Source organism: Perna viridis, chromosome 3 (genome assembly GCF_037379345.1).
Source record: "Perna viridis isolate PV_CMFRI_1.1 ecotype Kerala chromosome 3, ASM3737934v1, whole genome shotgun sequence".
NCBI lineage: Eukaryota > Metazoa > Mollusca > Bivalvia > Mytilida > Mytilidae > Perna > Perna viridis.
This window is the reverse complement of record NC_142447.1, coordinates 57,005,691-57,024,790: the sequence shown is the minus strand read 5'-3', so window position 1 is coordinate 57,024,790 and position 19,100 is coordinate 57,005,691. Positions and strand designations below refer to the sequence as shown.

General features: G+C 32.9%; 2 protein-coding genes across 8 annotated transcripts in view; one reads left to right on the top strand and one right to left on the bottom strand.

Moving 5' to 3' along the window:
- Positions 1–11,278, bottom strand: part of LOC148623035 (schlafen family member 8-like) — an 18,984-nt gene extending 7,706 nt beyond the window's left edge. Inside the window, exons 1-5 of one of the 6 annotated variants that reach the window (XM_088573518.1) lie at positions 11,156–11,270; positions 5,086–5,156; positions 4,071–4,234; positions 3,258–3,321; positions 965–1,656 (exon numbers count right to left, since the gene is read on the bottom strand). In XM_088573518.1, coding sequence (XP_088429644.1) covers positions 965–1,656; positions 3,258–3,295 — 730 coding nt within the window. In that variant the 5' untranslated portion in view covers positions 3,296–3,321; positions 4,071–4,234; positions 5,086–5,156; positions 11,156–11,270. Of the gene's footprint in view, positions 1–964; positions 1,657–2,353; positions 2,539–3,257; positions 3,322–4,070; positions 4,235–5,085; positions 5,157–11,155 lie in introns of those variants that run through there. The other 5 variants (XM_088573519.1, XM_088573517.1, XM_088573516.1 and 2 more) reach the window with 5 other exon arrangements.
- The window catches only part of LOC148623034 (sodium-dependent phosphate transport protein 2B-like), a 27,919-nt gene extending 8,819 nt beyond the window's left edge, over positions 1–19,100 (top strand). For both annotated transcript variants that reach the window (XM_088573524.1, XM_088573525.1), the window contains 9 exons: positions 5,117–5,192; positions 13,184–13,253; positions 13,597–13,705; positions 15,080–15,239; positions 15,741–15,869; positions 16,109–16,252; positions 16,482–16,792; positions 17,104–17,173; positions 17,833–19,100. In XM_088573524.1, the coding sequence (XP_088429650.1) occupies positions 13,661–13,705; positions 15,080–15,239; positions 15,741–15,869; positions 16,109–16,252; positions 16,482–16,792; positions 17,104–17,173; positions 17,833–18,704 (1,731 nt within the window). In that variant the 5' untranslated portion in view covers positions 5,117–5,192; positions 13,184–13,253; positions 13,597–13,660 and the 3' untranslated portion in view covers positions 18,705–19,100. The remainder of the gene's footprint in view (positions 1–5,116; positions 5,193–13,183; positions 13,254–13,596; positions 13,706–15,079; positions 15,240–15,740; positions 15,870–16,108; positions 16,253–16,481; positions 16,793–17,103; positions 17,174–17,832) is intronic.

The following is a 19,100-nucleotide window of genomic DNA, read 5'->3' as shown; positions in this document are numbered from 1 at the left end:
GTGAAATAAAATGTTTCGCAGGGATGCAGCTGAATACAACTACAGAGGATGAATAGTTCTAGCTTTAAACAAGGATGAGTTTTGATTGTGATTTAGTATTTGACACTGTCACACCATAATTGTCAGATATAAAAGGTTGGTGCTTAAAGAATTTTAAAATTTGTATTTAGACATAATAAATAAGCAATTTAATTTCAACAATGTTTCAGTTAAAGACTTATTTTGTCCATTTTTTTTTTTAATAAAATCCTTGTTTTTTATAACTTGATATAAAAAAAACCTTTATCTTTGTGATCAATTCTAAATTATTTTTTTCATAACTGATGACCCCAAAACTTTATTGCAGTTTGTTGCATGTTAAGGATGATAGCAGGTCTAAGTATAACAAGGGTTGTGAAATTTTTTAAGATCTTTTATGATAGAACAAAATAGATGGGTCATAGTATTTGTGTTATGAGATGTAAGCTTCGGTCACCAGCATTTAAATTTTTGGCAGGAAAAGGATTTCCCTAGATTTTCCATTGGTTTTGTCTTAGTAGGTTTTATCTATTAAAAACACTGAAGAAATAACAAGGATATCATTTAAGTTTCCTAAATAACATTTTAAGGTGTGTTAAATGAAATTATGAAAAGAAAAGTGGGCATTGCTAGGCAAAAAATATTGATCCTATGACATGGATAAAATCAAAGGAGTCCGTAAATCTGACAGAAATGTCTGAACATTACCAGCTAACATCCTTAATTATTCAGGTTACCTTAATCCTTATGAAATGTAAGAAAAATCATTGATCATATCAATATATTCATGTAAAATTGTACATTATTATTGTTTTAGAATATTCTACAATTAATGTACATGTATATTAGTATTGTATTAGTATTACTTCTGTTTCCTTTTCATTTATTACTTCTCTTGTTTAAAATAAATTCTAAGTCATTTGTCTAACAAACATACATGCATTACCTGTCTTTTCTTGGTCATCCATCGACAATAATTCACCCTTAGCAGATGCTCTATAGTCATCAATACCAAAAAAAATATGTCCACCCTCATGGTTGGCAAAGGCAGAAATATATTTTGATGACAACTGTTTGATTTTTTCTGGAATGCCTTTCCCAGAATTTCCCTCTGATAAATATTTGAACTGTATTTGTTTGGTTTCTTGCTTAATTTTGTCATCCGTGTGTCCATACTGGAAACTGTCAGGTATTTCAGGAAGATGACTTACTGTACATGGTTCTCCTTTATGTTGGAGCAATTTCATGACAGACTGGTAAGAAACTTCATGTGTAGCTGTATCTGTTGGCAGGCGACAATGATAGTCTAAAGTACACAGATGTTCAGCAGTTTTTACAAACAGATACAAATCTGGGTCACAATAGTTACCCACCATGTCAAAATAGTTACAAATATCATCACATGACAGAAGCACCGCAAACTTGATCTCCATGCCACTCCACCATGTATCTAAATGTTTTGGTTGAATACCTATTTGAACTGAGTCTACATTCCTCATCCTGAGAATACCACCACCAGAGTTGAGTAAGGCACAGACATACTTGAGTACCACTTCATTACCAAACTCTCGAATACCTTGCATGATATATACTGTACAATCCAGTATAGTGTCCCCATATCTATGAAGGTCATGTGTTCTAAAAAATGCAAATAATGTTTAGCCCCTAGATTTGTTTGCAGCATATATAATATCTAATTTTAATTTCTAGAGGGAATTCTTATCATCATGAGGTGTAAAGACAATGCAGAATCTACTGTTATAATTTATTGCTTTAATTGTAATGTAGCTAAATTGCAAATTTAAATTCAGCCTTAAAATGACTAGATTTCAGATATTAGATTGAACTCCATATTTTATACTTGAAAAAAAATGCTTCACAGGATGCAGCTTAATAGGAAAGCAGATGTCAAACCCTGAACAGTTGGGGCAAGTGTGGACACACCATTCAAACTCACTACAGTTTTGAATATTGATTTTGATTAGATATGAGAAACAGAATAAGAATTTGATCAGAATTGAAGCGGTCACTTTTTGACCCCTTATTCCTAAACGGTTGAAGTCAAAAACCTCCAAAAACAATCAAATCTTCCTTTGGGCGTATGGCACTTGTGGTACAATTCAAAGCAATTCTTTCCCTTTAACTCAAATTATTATAAAGAAATTTAAAAAAAAAAAAACTGTTTCTGGTCATTTTGTGGCCCATTATTCTTACTTGGTTTTTGTAAATCACTCTTTGTACTGATATGACCACTGAATTACCAATTTATAGCCAGCAAATGCTGTTTAATGGGAAAGGGAGGTTTGGCGCACTTTAAAACATAGATTTAACCCACCATTTCCTTTAAAATGTCTGTACCAGGTCAGGACCATTGCAGAACCAGCTACTCTGGTGATGTTACATTGTATATCTGTTTTGTCAGATTTATTTTGGACTTGACTTCATTATGGATCCAATTAATGTTTGCTAATTTTTTTGTTACTCTTATTGGCTCAAGTCACAACCCTAACAATCAATCCAAGTCATCTTTTGGTGGTATGGAACCTTGTAGTAAAATTTATATGAGATCAAAAACATAGGGAAAATGCTTCTTTCAGGCCCCTTATTCCATGAAAAGTCTTTACTCCCAAAATCAATCCTTGCTTTCCTTTGGTTGTATGGCATCTTGTTATAGAATTTCAAAGTGATCCATACACAAATAGTCATGTTATTGTCTGGACATTAGGAAAATTCATGTTTCTTAGTAGCCCCTTCTTGGCCTGTAACTTTTAAAATGTCTTAACCCCAAAAATCAATACCAGTCAGACCATTGGGGTATAGAATATTGTGGGAAAACATTAAAGGCATTCCCAAGCTTTTAGTTCCCTAATTGTAAAATGGTTGGAGCCATAACCCCCAATGTCAATACCAACTTTCCTATTGTGGTTTGAAACCTTGTTATAAAATTTTATAAACTAATATTCAATGTATTGCAAGAAAGCAAAGTGTCTACAAGAAGTCGACACTGACGACAACTACAGAGCCATACCATTATACAACAACATTTTTTTAATTATCTTATAAAAACAGGCTGTGTATGACTTGTATGTGAATATTTTTGCAAATTGGTTTTCTTCAAAGTACTCAAAATTCTAATTAAAGCTTAATTATCCCTCAGATGTACTTTAATTGCAGACATATCTATATATTACAATGAGTTCAGATTCTTTTTACATTTTTTCTCAATTTATAACACATACATTTGTTTGGAATCCAAAGCTGATGTCCCACTAGACATTCTCTTCTTCTTCACATTTTCCTCAGCTGTAAATCAAAACAGCTATTTTACTAATACAATCATAATAAACACCCCTGTCACACTGTCAAGCAAGAGAAATGATCGTATACAGATCAATAATGGATGTCAAGTAATGTAGCTTGCCTGTGAAGGAAGCTGCTAAGGATTTGGTTTGGTACTGTGCTTTTTCAACACCAAAAACTTTTACAAGCAAATTAGAATATATTGGAAATGCAAAAGGCAATTATTGTCATATAAACATATAGCATATAAACAAGCACATTATATGAAGATTTCCAATTTTTCAGCTGATTGAAGATATGTATAGCTTGAAAGTGTGACAGGGATGATAATGCAATTGTTCACCCTTTCAGTGTACCAGTGTTTTCACGAAATTTTTCGTTAACTGCCAAGTCTGTTTTTTCAGAAATGTACACAAGAAAGATTTTAACAGTGACATCAACCACAGAATCAGGTCGTCAACCTAAGTGTTTCAAGGATTTCAAATTGATCCTTCTCACTAAAAGTTTTTTTCTTCCTGTATACTCACGCTTCAATTATTATTTTTACACTATCACTGAAATATTTCTATCAAATTGATATAGAAGATAGAATGAATAAACTTATAAAAATTTCACACCTTATTTTTTCATTTGCCTGTATTTTTTTTCGGTTTGTATAATTTTTGGTGACATGTACGTTTTATGCAACTTCCAAAAAGAGGGTATTTTGGATATTTTACAACAAAAAGTATTGATCATTAAAAAATAATAACCTGCTTCAAAATCCCATTTCCACCTTCTAGTGGTAAGGGCTGTTCTGGCTCACAAACAAAAGATACTAGCATAGATTCATGTATTAAGACCTTTTGCATGCAATCACTACAGTCACACAAATGTGCAGAGCTCTACTCATGTTGGTACCAAAAGGTGTTCATTCCTAGTAGATTAATATTGAAATAAAAATGTGTTGGATGTTTTTGTGTGGTTTGAAATATCCAATGATGTCTTTTAAGGTATATCATGTCATCTCCCTTTCCCTTCCCAAGCTATATTGAAGACCAGTAAGTTACTAAAGAGCAATTGTTTCCATATCTTACCTGCAATACATATAAAAAGCAATTGGATGGCAGTTTCGGTTACAAGTTTATAATTTATATGTAGTGTGTCTTAATAATTCAAACTGTGCTGTATGATTTGTCTGTTTGCATGTGTTGTGTACCATCATTAAAACGAGTTTAATTAACAAACTGCAGCAAACCTACATGTAATGGGCCGCATATGTCCGTGGACCCATGCCTGGAGATGTATTTTTTCAGACAGATGACTGTAATACCGTACAATGTTTTCACCTAAATATTCTTAGCAGTCTAACTAAAATATAGCATTTCCGCCGATGACTTGAGCCCAGAGCCTTAATTTGACTGAAAATCATAGGACCCTAAGATAAAATGCATTTCTTTTTGATCATCTCCATATTAAACGTAGGGGATGTCTGATGCACATTGAACATCACCAGAATGCAAAGAACGAAACGTCATAGAACCCCATTGTCTGACATTGTAAAAAAACAAAAAAAAAAAAGCTGTCCAAAATCAGCCTGTTACACAAAGAACATTAAGCAGAATAAAAGAAAATTAAAGGGTAACGTTTCATAGTTTACAGAATGAGGTCTTTTCAAAATTAAAAAAAACATAAATACCTTTTATCAACTAAATCTAATTACAACAATGTATATAATTACGACCATTGGAAATAAGCTACAACTGTACTTGGTTTTAATCATCTTACCCATTTTCAATTAGTTTTCCTTTGATTTCAGGTGTGTTCTTACCAGATCTGATTTCTCCACTTTGAACCTACTAAGATAAAGGCATAAGAATAGTGTTTACTGAAAGGTTAGATATGTATAGTTTTTTTTTATTACATTATGAAAAGTCTAAAAAGACAGACATAATTAATTTTCAGTGTTTGTGATACCTTATACTACCAGAATTTTAATTTTTTTAATTGTTCTAAGTAATGTCAATTCATGCCTGCATTCAAAGGCATAGTACATATATGCTAAAAATACCAAAATCTATGTAGGTCCAACTTTCCCCTAGGATTCATTGCAAATTGTCAATTGTCAAAAACTTTACATTTCTATTAAATATTTTAATGAGAATGGATATGGTGAATATGCCAAAGAGATAACAATCCCATCGGGAAGAAGGCCAACCATGGGTCTTCCATGAATAACCCTCACACCTTAGGGCAGGCTGCAGTTGACCCAAAAACAACATTATACAAAGGTACAAGGAAATAGTTGCCCAATAAACTCAAGCAACATAAAAGTAAACAGTACAGACAGAGGCCAGAAAATCCTGAATTATGACAGAGGCAAAAAATGTGGCAGGCTTAAAGTAGCAGTACTTTGAATTTGGCATGATCACAACTCTCCCCCTTTTAAATCTGGCCACTGTGGAAAAATATTACACAATATATCTAAAAATAAGTTGAAGAGGATCTGAGTGTCTTGTTACAATAGAAACAAAGAAACTGATTATATGTTGCACAAATGCACAAACAGAGGACTATGAGCAGTATGCATGGTCTGATAGCCTTAGAATTTGTCACATGGCTTTTTGAACATGAGATCAGCCTAAAGCAGCAATAAGCTGTACATGTCCACATTCTAAGATCTAAGATCAGAAGAGGAGGGTCTTTAAACACAAAAATTACATAGTTTTCAAGAACAAATCATTTGTCTTTCATTCTTAGTACCTACTTGTTGAATTAGTAACATTATAAAGGGGAAGTATGTGTCTATAAAATAAAACTACCAGTGACAACATTTGCAAGTATTCTTTATTTTCAAACTTAGCTGAGAGATTGGGTTGGCAATCTTTGGCATAAATTTTAGTAAAAAAATTATAAAGAAATATAGGTATGAGGGAGCTTATACCACACATTATAATAACTTTTTTTCAATCTCTAAAGGACATGTAGGAACAGGAATATCAACTACTGAGTCATTATATGGGATTTTTGGAAGTGTAGATTAATTCTTAAATATGTTAATTCACTTCCTCAAAACTTGACATGAGATTTGTGTTGATGGCTTATCAAGATACAAATTTGTATTAAACTAAGTCTCAGAGCTAGGTTATCTCTCAATCAAGTAAAAAATTATTATGCATTCAGTGAAGTTTTTACACCATATAATATTACAGAGTAATATCTTGGTGGATGAGATATTCTATTTTAATACTAATTTTAACTCTTATTTGACTCAAATTAAACAGCAAATTTACTTAAGACCAAAAATGTCTGTATTACTGAGTCAAAGAGACTCCTTTATCAAAACCTTTTGTATAACTCTTTTGCCTGATTGTGCACATTAAGTTGACTGAAATTGAATCATACAAATGTAGATTTTACATAGCCTAATTCAGATTAAGAGCACAAAACCTTGAAATTGAAAAAGGTAGGCATAATTACATCAAGAGAGAAGGCAGACTGTAAAATATGTAAAAATTCTATCATTGAAGATTAACAACATTTTATATGGCAATGTTCTAACTTAGAGCTTCCAAGTATTCAAAAGAAATAAAATTACTTCTCACCAAGTTGTCTTCTATTGTGAATATAAATTGCATTAACCTTGGTTGGGAAAAATTCAATAAAATAATAATGAATACTGGGAACAAAAAAGTGTTAAATTTGCTCATTTATTCAGAACTTATCTGAAATAAGGAGGTCTATTTATGTCTGGTCTATGATATATTTTTTCCCCTTTTTTCTTATAAATTTCATATTTTGTAATGGTGCACTGATCTCACTGGTTCTACCTTGTAGGTTAATATTAACACATGTTTCTGTACACATGTTTCTGTATAACTACTATATAATTATTTGTATGTATACATATGCTTTGTTTAAATTGCGTTTAAAAAATACAACCTACATATATCTTTATTTAAATGATAAGTTTTGTTAAACGATTTTGAACTTTCATTATTGCCGACAAATGTTTACTCCCATATAAAAATAATCCCTTGACGAATCTCACACATATATAGTTGTCTATTTTAGAAATTTAAATGAACACATTGTTTACAATGTCTCCAATGTGTGTCTGGTCATCAAATAGACTGCAATTAATTACAACTCAATACCGGACAGTTATGAAGTATGTTTCAACAATAAATGCCCTTTTTAATGATTTGCACTTTATATTTGCCAAATGTTAATACCATGTGCTAATCGTCTCAACCGCTGTTTTACTGTGCCAACAGCTAGGATTAAAGCTGGGCAAATCAACCATTGACTCGTGTTACAAGTGTAGATTTCGGTAATTGGATTAAGAATTTTCACAAGTCCCCCAGACTCCCCTGCTGTGATTTTCAGGGGACCCAATGAAATTTGGAGATCAATGACCTGGAAGTCCGATACTAACATCCAAATTGTTGGCAGAGAACAATGAAACCAATTTCACCATACTGGGTGAATTTCAAACCCAGGTCAGTGATTCTTCATATACAATGAACAGCCAGAATATAGGATGCAGGGATCTCCATCATTTTCCCCCTCTCTGATCTTCTCAAATTTAAAATTTTCTTTAATTCAACTCTTGATACCTTTATTAAATGAAAAGTTATCAAATTTTATTCATTAAAAAAACAGTAGAAATCATTCAGCTTATTTGAATCTTACAAATTTTGCCGACAGTGATAATCACGAAAATTTGACCGATTCTGAGATTTGTTTACACAAGCGTTTCACTCCCTGACACCTTAACCCCCTGGAAATTACCAATCAAAACATTGTATTACCATTAGAATAAACATATGCGCCAATCATATTGATTTATTACAGATATAGGTGATTAATAAGAAAGAGTAATTGGGAAATACATTGCCGATTTGCAATGTGTGACGCAAATTTGAATACATGGCGCACACCAAATGAACACATGGCTCTTGTTTTGAATTCATGGCGCATGGAAAGTAACACATGGCGCAGTGCCATGCAAAAAGAGGTTATGGAGAACCCCTGGGATATTCCAGATTGGTGGATGTAACTCTCACATTTCACCATGAAAAACTCTGACTGACACAGTGTTTCACCGACTAATACGGTTTTAAAGACAAATCACACTATTGTTTATGCGCATTGTATGGTGCAAACTATTATATCGTCATCGAATTGTGACATTTAGTGTGAAATTCATGACTTATCTCCCTTTGACCGTAGAAGCAATATGACGTCGAGGTTCAAGGGCCGCTTTGGAAAACCTTCCGTAAATGCCAGGCATCTGTCCATGTGTCTGTCTGTCCTACACAAACTCACAACTACAATTTCACGAGGAAACTTAAAAACAAATTTTACTAATACTTAGACTTTGAAAAAAATTGATAATCAGCATTGTCCGATAGTTTTAGGGGGAGTATTGCCAATTTGATTATCAAACATTTCAGCGAGGGTTGGGTGGGAGATATGGAACAATAATCTTTTCTTGGAGAATGTGAGCTAGTTTTCCTAATCCTGACAAGTTGTTAAACTGGGGAATATTGAAGGTGGTCACAGATTATTGCAAATATAACACAATTTGCCAGTTCATTTACTGAAGTAAAAATGTAGAAATAGTTTCACGCAAATTATGTAATCCATGCACAGATTCATATGGGCAGATCTGGTGAATGCCCCTCCCCTGAAATTTGAGGACATATGTTTTCTTGCACATAATCATGATTTTTTACAAATTCTATCCCCACAAATGTGTTTGCATCACTTCCATCAGTCTTAAAAATTTTGTTTATTAGTCCACTTGAAACTAGGTCACATGCATATGAGTGATTGTCATCCATTTGCAAAAAAAATCTATGCAGTATCATTGTAGGAACACCGGAAAAATAACATAGCCTTAATTTACAACCAGGATGTATGTTTACCGATAATTTATTTTCTTGATCAAGCTTGTTCGGAAAATTAAAACAGGCGATCTAAATTTTTATTACATCATCAGGGAGTCATGTTTCTTAAAATTTCAAAAGGTGGGTCATAATCCCCCCTCCTTTGTAAGGGTGTTTGTTCCTTTTACTTAATCAAAATAAGGTAAGTTAATATAATAGGGATTCATACATCTACTTATGGAGTAACCATTTAATTTTAATGGGGGGAGGCTACGAACAAATTTTATGTCCTGCATTTTTATTTTGAGAACACTTTTTTTCATCTGCAAAGAGCACCAAAATGATTTTTAATGTAAACAATAAATATTAGGACAATAATCGATCCTGCCTTTTTTGTTTCTTGAAAATTTCAATTCTGCCTCTTTATTGCAAATTTGATACAAAGTACGCCACAAGAAGACACAAAATTGTGCAAGTACAAATGGTAGGTATAAGTGCACTCTCTTACATGTGAAAATACTTCAATGGCATCTTGGTGTTCATAAAAGGTCAACAAATTTAGCAGTATTGTCAGAACTAGGTCGCTTTCCACTTCACTTTGATATTATCAAATCGATGATAAAATATTGGTATAGACTAGAAAATTTACAGGCGGAATTTCCATTGCTTCAACAGGCCTATGCAGAATCTAAAAATTTGTTTAGACAAAATAAACCCTCATGGTATTGATCAATAAAATATGTTATGAACATTGTTCAGGATATAAAAGATAGTCTAGCAAACATGACTCAATTCTCATTTGAACGAATCTCTAAACTGATCCTTTCTCAGCACTATAGAGAGACATGGGTAAGAAATTAGAGAAAGAACAGTGAAGGCAAACTTAATGTATATGCTAAAATTAAAAACAATTTTGGGCTAGAGAAATACTTATCTGAAGTAAATTTTGAGCAAAGGAGAAAAATTACAAAGCTGCGCATCTCATCTCATAGACTAGAGACAGAAACAGGGCGTTATCATGGTATTCCTAGACAAAATAGATTATGTCCCAGGTGCGCCTCAGGAGAAGTAGACGATGAAGTACATTTTCTTTTTTCATGCTCATCAAATAAAAAAGAGAGAGATGTACTATATGAGTTAATAATATCTACATGTCCACATTTTATTAACCTCAGTGATGAAAACAAATAGATATGGATCTTAAATTGTGAAAACTCTATTATTTTATCTGGTTTAAGTGATCTTGTTATACCAAGTGGTGTTTAAATTATAATTTTTCTTTTTGTATATGTTATTTATCATTATTATTATTTTTTTTTTTATCTATCATTAATATCTTCCCATATCTTTTTCTGCTTATATTGTAATATGTAATGTAAGAATTTTGGGTAATTAAAAGCCCAGTATATGCAAATTTGATCCTTAATTTTCATACTTGAAGCCTAGAGCACCGTCCCTTGGTGTCCTTTGTCTTGAAGCAACTCAAAAGACTTGCTTCTCTGCACTGGGCACAAGGAGGCTTCTAGTGAGTATTATGTCCACTGCACTTATTTATTTTTTCTTTTCTTTCTTTCTTTTTTTAATGCATTATTATCACTATTGCAAATAGATATACCCTTAAGTGAATATACATTTACATTCTTTATTCATATAATAATTAGATGATCATAATTATAATCTCCATTATCATAATCCAATTTTGTAAATGAAACTGAGGTGTGCCAGTATGATAACTAAACACTATGTGCTGATTACTATGATGTATTACTCATAATGCAAGTAAAAGCTAAAAAAATGTGACAATTATTTAGTTTGTAAATTAACTGTTTATATTATATGTTATTATATATGTTCAATCAAAACTGTTGTATGTAAAAAAAAATGTATTGTAATCATGCCCTTCATGGGCCCTTAATTGGTGAATAAACAGTTCTTCTTCTTATTATACTGAGGTACCCCCTTACCTAAAGCTTCTTCTCTACTCCAATTTGCAGATACCATATCAAACTATCTATCAATTTTAATAACAGGTTCCAGGCAAGGTAAGGGAGCATCTTCGAATGGGGATCGAAACAACCATAACTATCATATATGTTAAGTCGTACATTTAAGATACTCGGACCTTTTTCAAAGTCCTTAGTTTTGTCGCCTTTTTTTTCTAGTCATATTTTGTGACTTTCCGGTGTTTGACACATCGGAATTACAGTGAAATTTTGAAAGTATTAATTATAGTTTCAGATATGAATATTTACAAACTCGCATATTTGATTGGACAACTGTGATAGCAACTGTGAAATTTAAAGCGCCATTGGGGGCATAGGTGTCCGGAATATTTTCGGTCAATTTTATATGACTCATATATTGAAAAATCTTCATTTATACTTTATGTACCGGGCTTTTCTCCTAACAAATATGCTATATTGCTACAAAAGTTTAAAGGTCGTCACCATTAATTGGTGGGTCGTTATGATATATCCATCTACACAATGAGAACCGATTTGTTCACCGTGTCAGTCTTCCTGACCTTCCGTCTACCCCAGAAGTGGCAACTCGGTGGGCGATTTTAGAGAAGCAGAGGACGCCTTCGGTGTTTAGTGGAGTCCGGGAGAATATACTTGTGGTTTCTTTGTATAAAGACTGATCCAGTTTTTCGAAGAAAAAAAAAATGATTGAAATAAAAAAAATCACTGAAGCGTGACGCTAAGCGCCCGTTCTTTGATTCTTGTATCCGTCCGTGTTATTTTATTTGTTGTGTAGATCCATTTTCCCTGTCTAGTCGTTATACTTGGATTCTTTTGAATTTACCTTTCGAATCCTATAGTTTCCTTGATTTCGTTCAACATACTTTGAAAGTTCTTGTCGTTTTTCTTATCTTTTTAATGGTTGTTTCTTGATATAGGTAGTGAAGTTCTGATAAATAACGAATACCGACTTGACTTCTGTAAACTTAAACACAAATGTTCAAGTACCGAAAAAGCGAAGCCACACACCCGCGGAATGTACTATTGGCCATATCTTAGATGCTTTAGCATTTCCGGTTCGTGCATGTTCAACAGTTAACTCTATAAATCTTTCTGCAAAACAGAAAGGACTTCGTTTAATATTGAACCATGGTACTCTGAAGTTAAATGTCGTCATCTAATGTACCCCTTCTTACCAACTTGAAGTTCTCAAGGAAATTGTTAACAATAATATTTATGGGTTTAAAAGTTTCATTGAACTTGAAATTTCTATGACTTAGGCTAAAGGACCATAACCCCACTTTTAAGACACCTATGAACCAAATCGCCAACCTTGTAAAACCCACTTTATAAGACAATGAAGGGAACTATTTATTACACCTACATAACGAAGTTGAGTATTCAGATAGAGGATTTGATTCGTGTACAGGTTTATAAGCAGTTATAAAGTATCACCAGTGATCTCCTTTGTGCATTTAGAACAAATCACGAGTGTATATTCCAGATTGCATGAGTAAAATTAAGTTCAAGACCACATACACATTCTTCATGTATGTATAAAATAACTTCACAGCATGTGTCTGTTTAACATAAAATAAACAAAATTTATAATTTATTTGGAGTAATAGAAAAAGGAACGGACATGGTGAAATGCAACAAATGCACCAGTGTATAACCTAAATACAAAATAGTAAATACTTAATCGTCCTTTTTCATTATCACAGGATTATATTTAATTGCTGAGATTTGTGGCACGCCGTATTTATATTTATTCCAATTTGTAGATATCTTATATAATTCAGTAGATATATTCTCTCTTTTTTTTTTTAAAGATATCTTATAAAATATATAAGACATCTTATATAACATATCTTATATAAAATATAAGATGTCTACTAAATTATATAATATATCTACATTGTCCTTGCATCAACCCATGATCAACCAATGATCACGCCTTTCATCAGAACAATTATTCCTTCTTGACCTTGAATTTTGATTATAATAAACAAAACAAAAATATATTTACAGATAGGATCAGATAGTCTTTATTGGCTTGGAAAACACTGGGCTGTGTCCACACGCGGAGAAACTGTCAAAGGTATTATCGCAGGGCAATATCTGAACCTCGGTAAGAGGCAGGGGTGGGAGTTGTGTGTGTGGGGGGGGGGTAAAATCTTAATTGACGTTACCTATAAGTTCAAAGCCGTCTAAACTTACACTGATTCAAATTGATAAAAAAAGACTACAGGAAAAAAAACTATCGACTTCATTTGATAGACATTTTCATTCGGGATTGTTATATTATGTTTTTTTTTTATTTATGCATGTAGGTAACACCATTCCATTTCTGTGTCGCATGACGTTACTTATTTCCAGTATGATTTATCCTACATGTTTTATGGCTTTTAAATATGTTTTGGTTATAATATCATAAATTTCAGGTAGCATGAGTGAAGGAATTGTATAAAAGGAGAAGCAAACTTCGCAACTGTACAAACCTGGATAATGGGGGCTGGAAACAAATACACCCTTCCACAGGCCACAGAACAGGTAAGGAAACACGAACTAAAATACAATTGTAAATCGGTGAGCTTTACTAAAATCATAAGAAGTTATATTTATTTGTTTTTTTTCTTTTTACTTTAAAAAAAATGATATATTGATATACGAACATGTGTGTAACATAGTAGCATTTTACGTTTTTAAAGAAAACTCGACTTGCGCCACTTTTTCTAAATGATTTTTGGACACATTTTTATTTCTACAAATGGAACAATTTTTTTTCTACGCCAGTTCAATAATTCTACTAGTTCTAGAAAATAATTTGTATGAACATGGCATTTAAGTCCCTTTGTTTAGTGCAAATTTGTTAGAATTTTTCGCCCGCTGGACAAATGTTACCCCTGGGACTACAATCTACAATCTACTCTATGTAAGTGTTTCTGTGGGCTAAGTTTTGAACAACCGGTCCGTGAATTTCTTCTGATTTATGTAAATGAAAGTGTTTCATCATTTTATATCATTGACCAATGAATTGCATTTACAATTTATTTTTTCAATATTTTGGACTACATAATGAAACAAAAATCTGGGGAAATGCAAAAAATCAACAGTCAAACAACCTGACAAGTGTATATAATTTATAAGATGTGCCATAATGTATATAGATATATTTAAATTGCACATTTTCAGCCAGAGTTTATTGGAAATTGCATATGAAAAGATTCTTTTTTATCCTCCCACCAAAAAGTTGCAACGTTTAAATTCAGCAAATAATTGTAGCCTGCTTTTGTATGACAAAATGCTGTTATATTGAAGGCATGTTGGTGATTTTAGAAAGAGATAAAATATCATGTGATTTGATGTACAGTAAACATCTTCCTGATCTCAAAATTTTTGTTTAAATTTATTCGTACCATTAACAAAAAATTAGGTATGATTTTGTTAGTGTACCTCCAATAACTGTACATTATATGACGATTATGAATAATGAATCATCAAAGAAAATAAATACATATATAATGAAAATCAATAAGTTTGGCATTTAATTTTTATCGTGAACAAATATTTAGAAAAAGTCTAAAATTGTGCCTTATGGTACCATGATGTCCAGAAAATTTTAAGAAAAACACTACTTCGTCTTAAAGTGTGTTACTGTTCACTGTAGTAAGTATACAAAATGCATGCAAATGAAATCATATATTTTAACTGCAATTCCCTCTAGTGTGGAGTGAAACCTAAGTTTTTTATTAGTTATTTTAAAGTTTTGAAACATTCTTCAAAGACAGCTGCCACAGGCTGATACATTTAAATCAGAATAATAGAGGAAAGTTATTTCAATAACAATAGAACTATAAAATGTCACAAAATGGAAACTCCACCTATTTGTTAATGTCACAAGCCTTTTTCTTCTTTTTTTAACAGAAACAAGTATCTCCTGAAAGAAAAACGTTAGATTTTGCCGAGAAACTGAAAGAAGCCGTTGAAGTAGAAATCGTTGTTGGGGAGAATGGGGACATTAAAAAAGAAGATGACGACCCGTACAAACTCCCTGACCTGCCCAATAATACCGTTAAATGGCAAGGTAATCATTAATAAGAACCTTAATCATAGATTAGTGTTATATCAGTAAACAATGCTCTCTGTTCAAACCACTACACAACAGAAACAAACTGTGCTTCAGTGACACTTCTTTTCGAAAAGTTACTCAAAAAGGCAACTTATAAATGGAATTTCCTTTTCTTTTTTTGTGGTTTTAAAAAAAATAAACAAATAATAATACTAAATACAAACGTTGCAAAAACGAAACATGCAGCAAAATCGTCGAAGACAGTTGGTTCGACCCAGAAATAGATTCCCACGGGAAGCAAAATTTAACGTTTTTGTTTTAATCAGAGAACTGAATTGGTCAGACAAAATACTAACAATATCAATTTTTTTCAATGGATAAGCATAATCATTACTATTTACACAGGGATTCTTTCTTTTGCTTCAAGCGGATACAAATTAATAGCAATTCAACTGAGTACTGGTAGCTATGTGATTTTTTTTTTGTTTTTAATTGAAAAAAAAAATTACATTTCAGACTTGAACAACAAGGAAAGGGTTAAGTGGGTGGTGACATCTTTCGGCAAGATAGTTGGACTACTGGCTTTACTCTACATGTTTGTTTGCACCCTTGATTTTCTCAGTTCGGCTTTCCGACTTCTTGGAGGTAATAATATCTATCATGCACAGACGAGGAAATTGTTCAAGCAAACATAAATTACTTACCCTATCACCAATTATACCAATGCTAATAGTTCTTTATGTTACATATGTTCAGTTTCCATTCTACTGAAAAGACTTTAACTGTGGTGTATATATATATAGATATAACCAGTATTAAGCCATACTGTGCATTAAGAAACCGAAACTTAACTAGAAATACTGATGTTTCTACCTTCTCAATAGGAAAAGCTGTTGGTGAAGCTTTGGGAAACAGTGTACTACTGTCGAATCCAGTGGCTGGTTTGATGGTTGGAGTACTAGCTACTGTTCTGGTTCAGAGTTCCTCCACGTCAACGACCATTGTAGTCTCTATGATCTCTGCCGATAGTAAGTTATAAAAGAAAGGCGCAAATATTAACCAAATATTTATGGTAGCCTATATTTTAACATTCATGACTTGTAGCTATTAGCCGTTTGTTGCCTTTTAGACTTTGCAAGTAAATTTTAAAATGTTCATTAGCCTATGATATTATGAGAAGATTCATTTGATGCAATAAATGTTTTTTTTGTACTTTTTGTGAAGTTAATTTATGATTCTACTTTTGTTTCGTTTTAGTTTTAACGGTACAATTGGCTATACCAATCATAATGGGTGCAAATATTGGAACCACCGTCACTAATTATATAGTTGCAATGGGCCAAACAGGAGATAGGAACCATTTTAGAAGATCGTATGCAGCAGCAACTGTTCATGATATGTTTAATTGGATGTGTGTAGTCATACTGCTCCCCGTAGAAGTGGCTTCGAGCTATCTATACACTTTATCTGGGGCTGTCATCGATAGTCTACCTCACCGCAATGGAACAGTTGACGAACCGGACTTTTTAAAGGCCATAACCAAACCGTTCACTTCATACATAATCTCTGTAAGTATTTGAGTCGTATAAGAAAAGGAAAGTGGATACCCCTAAAAAACACACAACCAAATAAAAAACAAACAAAAACAAACACATAAAAAACAACATGAAACAAGAACAAAAAAAAAAAAACATTAAAAAAGACAAAAGAGACAAAACAAAAAAAATAACAAAAACAAAACTAAACAAATGTGTCCTCGCATTTCACTGTTTAAGTTCTCGGCAGAAGTAATCCATTGTACACTAGACATGTATGAAACTTGTTTTTTTAACTTAAGTTGATACATATCTACTTATGGTAGAATATTGTCTGTTCGTAGATTGATTCCAAGGTAATCAGTCAGATAGCACAGGGTAATGCGGAAAATATTACAACGATGGTAAAGGGAGGTAAGTGACGATTCCATATAGGTCTCACTAACCACTTCTAACGTTTCCATTACTTTACATGTTAAAAAAGTAATTTTCAAAGTCTCACTGTGAATTCCCAGGACAAATGACATCTTAAAGCTGCATACCGTTGCGAAGCTTGGAAAATAAGGCTTCCAAAATCATTATGCTAATGGTACGATCATAGTAAAAATTCTTCACAAAATTTACTTGAATAAATAATACTGAAAATCCACATTTTTACCTGTTCTGCTAACTGACAGCATGGAGGCAAATTACTCACACATGTAAACAATATTCACACACTTTTGTAGTTAATTACATATATGATTTTAAAGTACACATTCTCAGCTTTATTTTGACTACTTTTAATCATCATACACACAAATAATGCACTTACAATGCATATGTCTAGGTTCAGTGTGTTTTTGGTACTACATAGGGGGGGGGGGGGGGGTGGGCATTTGACCCGGAAGGGGTTAGTGAGACCATAGTTACAAGTTCATTAAGTTGTGCATATTATTTTATAAGATGAAACATTAACTCTAACAAGTATTTATTCTCAAAGTATACTGCATAAAAAATTATCACAGCAAAGTTGATGATTATATTTTTGACAAGCTAATGTTCCATGACTATATTGTGAATATGTGTTTCAGGTATAATGAAGGACATCGGCTGGAGTGACACCAACCTTGGCATCCTTCTGTTGATCTTATCTCTAGTCGTATTATGCACTTGTCTAGTGCTTATCGTTAAATTACTACATTCAGTTCTTAGCGGTAAAATCGCAAAAATCATAAGGAGAATAGTGAATGCTAACTCAAAAGGGTTTTTAGGATATTTGACTGGTTTTCTTGCTATACTTATAGGGGCAGGTTTAACGTTCCTTGTACAAAGTAGTTCTATTTTCACATCCGCATGTACGCCTCTCGTTGGACTTGGAATAATTCACATCGACAGAATGTATCCATTAACATTAGGAGCCAATATTGGAACGACGGGTACCAGTCTTTTAGCAGCATTCGCGTCCGCCGGGAGTGGGAACTTTGACAATTCTTTACAAATTGCTTTGTGTCATTTATTTTTCAACTTTTCGGGTGTCTTCGTGTTTTATATAATTTACCCTATGCGAAAACTTCCTATCAATGCAGCTAAATACATGGGTAATGTTACAGCCAATCATAGGTGGTTTGCCATTGTTTATCTAATTCTCATGTATTTCCTTTTGCCTGGTATTGTGTTTGTATTATCTCTTGCTGGATGGCAAGTTCTGCTCGGAGTCGGGATTCCTGCGTTGGTCTTAATTATTGTCATTATAATAATGAACTTAATCCAGTGGAAAGCCCCAGGTGTTTTACCTGAAAAGTACAGGACATGGGATTTTCTTCCATCACCTATGCACTCTCTTGACCCATACGACTCAATCTTCAACTCAATAAAGGATAAGTTACCTTGCAGACAAAAACGTGAAGAATTAGAGAAAGAAAGGAATGACAATTCTCCAGTATATGTTAAAACCATTTCTTGACAATTAAACTTTCTTTCTAATGAACCGCAACTGAACTGCGAGATAATAGAGAAAGATGATTTACCAGTTAAGTAAAACCATAGAATCAGTTGAGATTAGGAGAATACAGTCCACGTAAAACTTCCAAACTGCAAGAGTAACCATTGAGATCAATAGACCACAAAAAATACATGGCGGCTTGGCTGCATCAGTTCATTGTCCTTAATTAGGTTTAACTCACCAGGGTATACCGACTACTTTACTGACATTGTTCTTTCGACAAAGAGGTTGTGCTAATTGAACAAAGTAAAGAAAAAACACAATCTTGGCAGAATCGTGTTATGCGATACAATATACATTATTACATTGTACTGCGTGTGTTATATATCGGTAAATAATTTTGATTTCTATTATAAA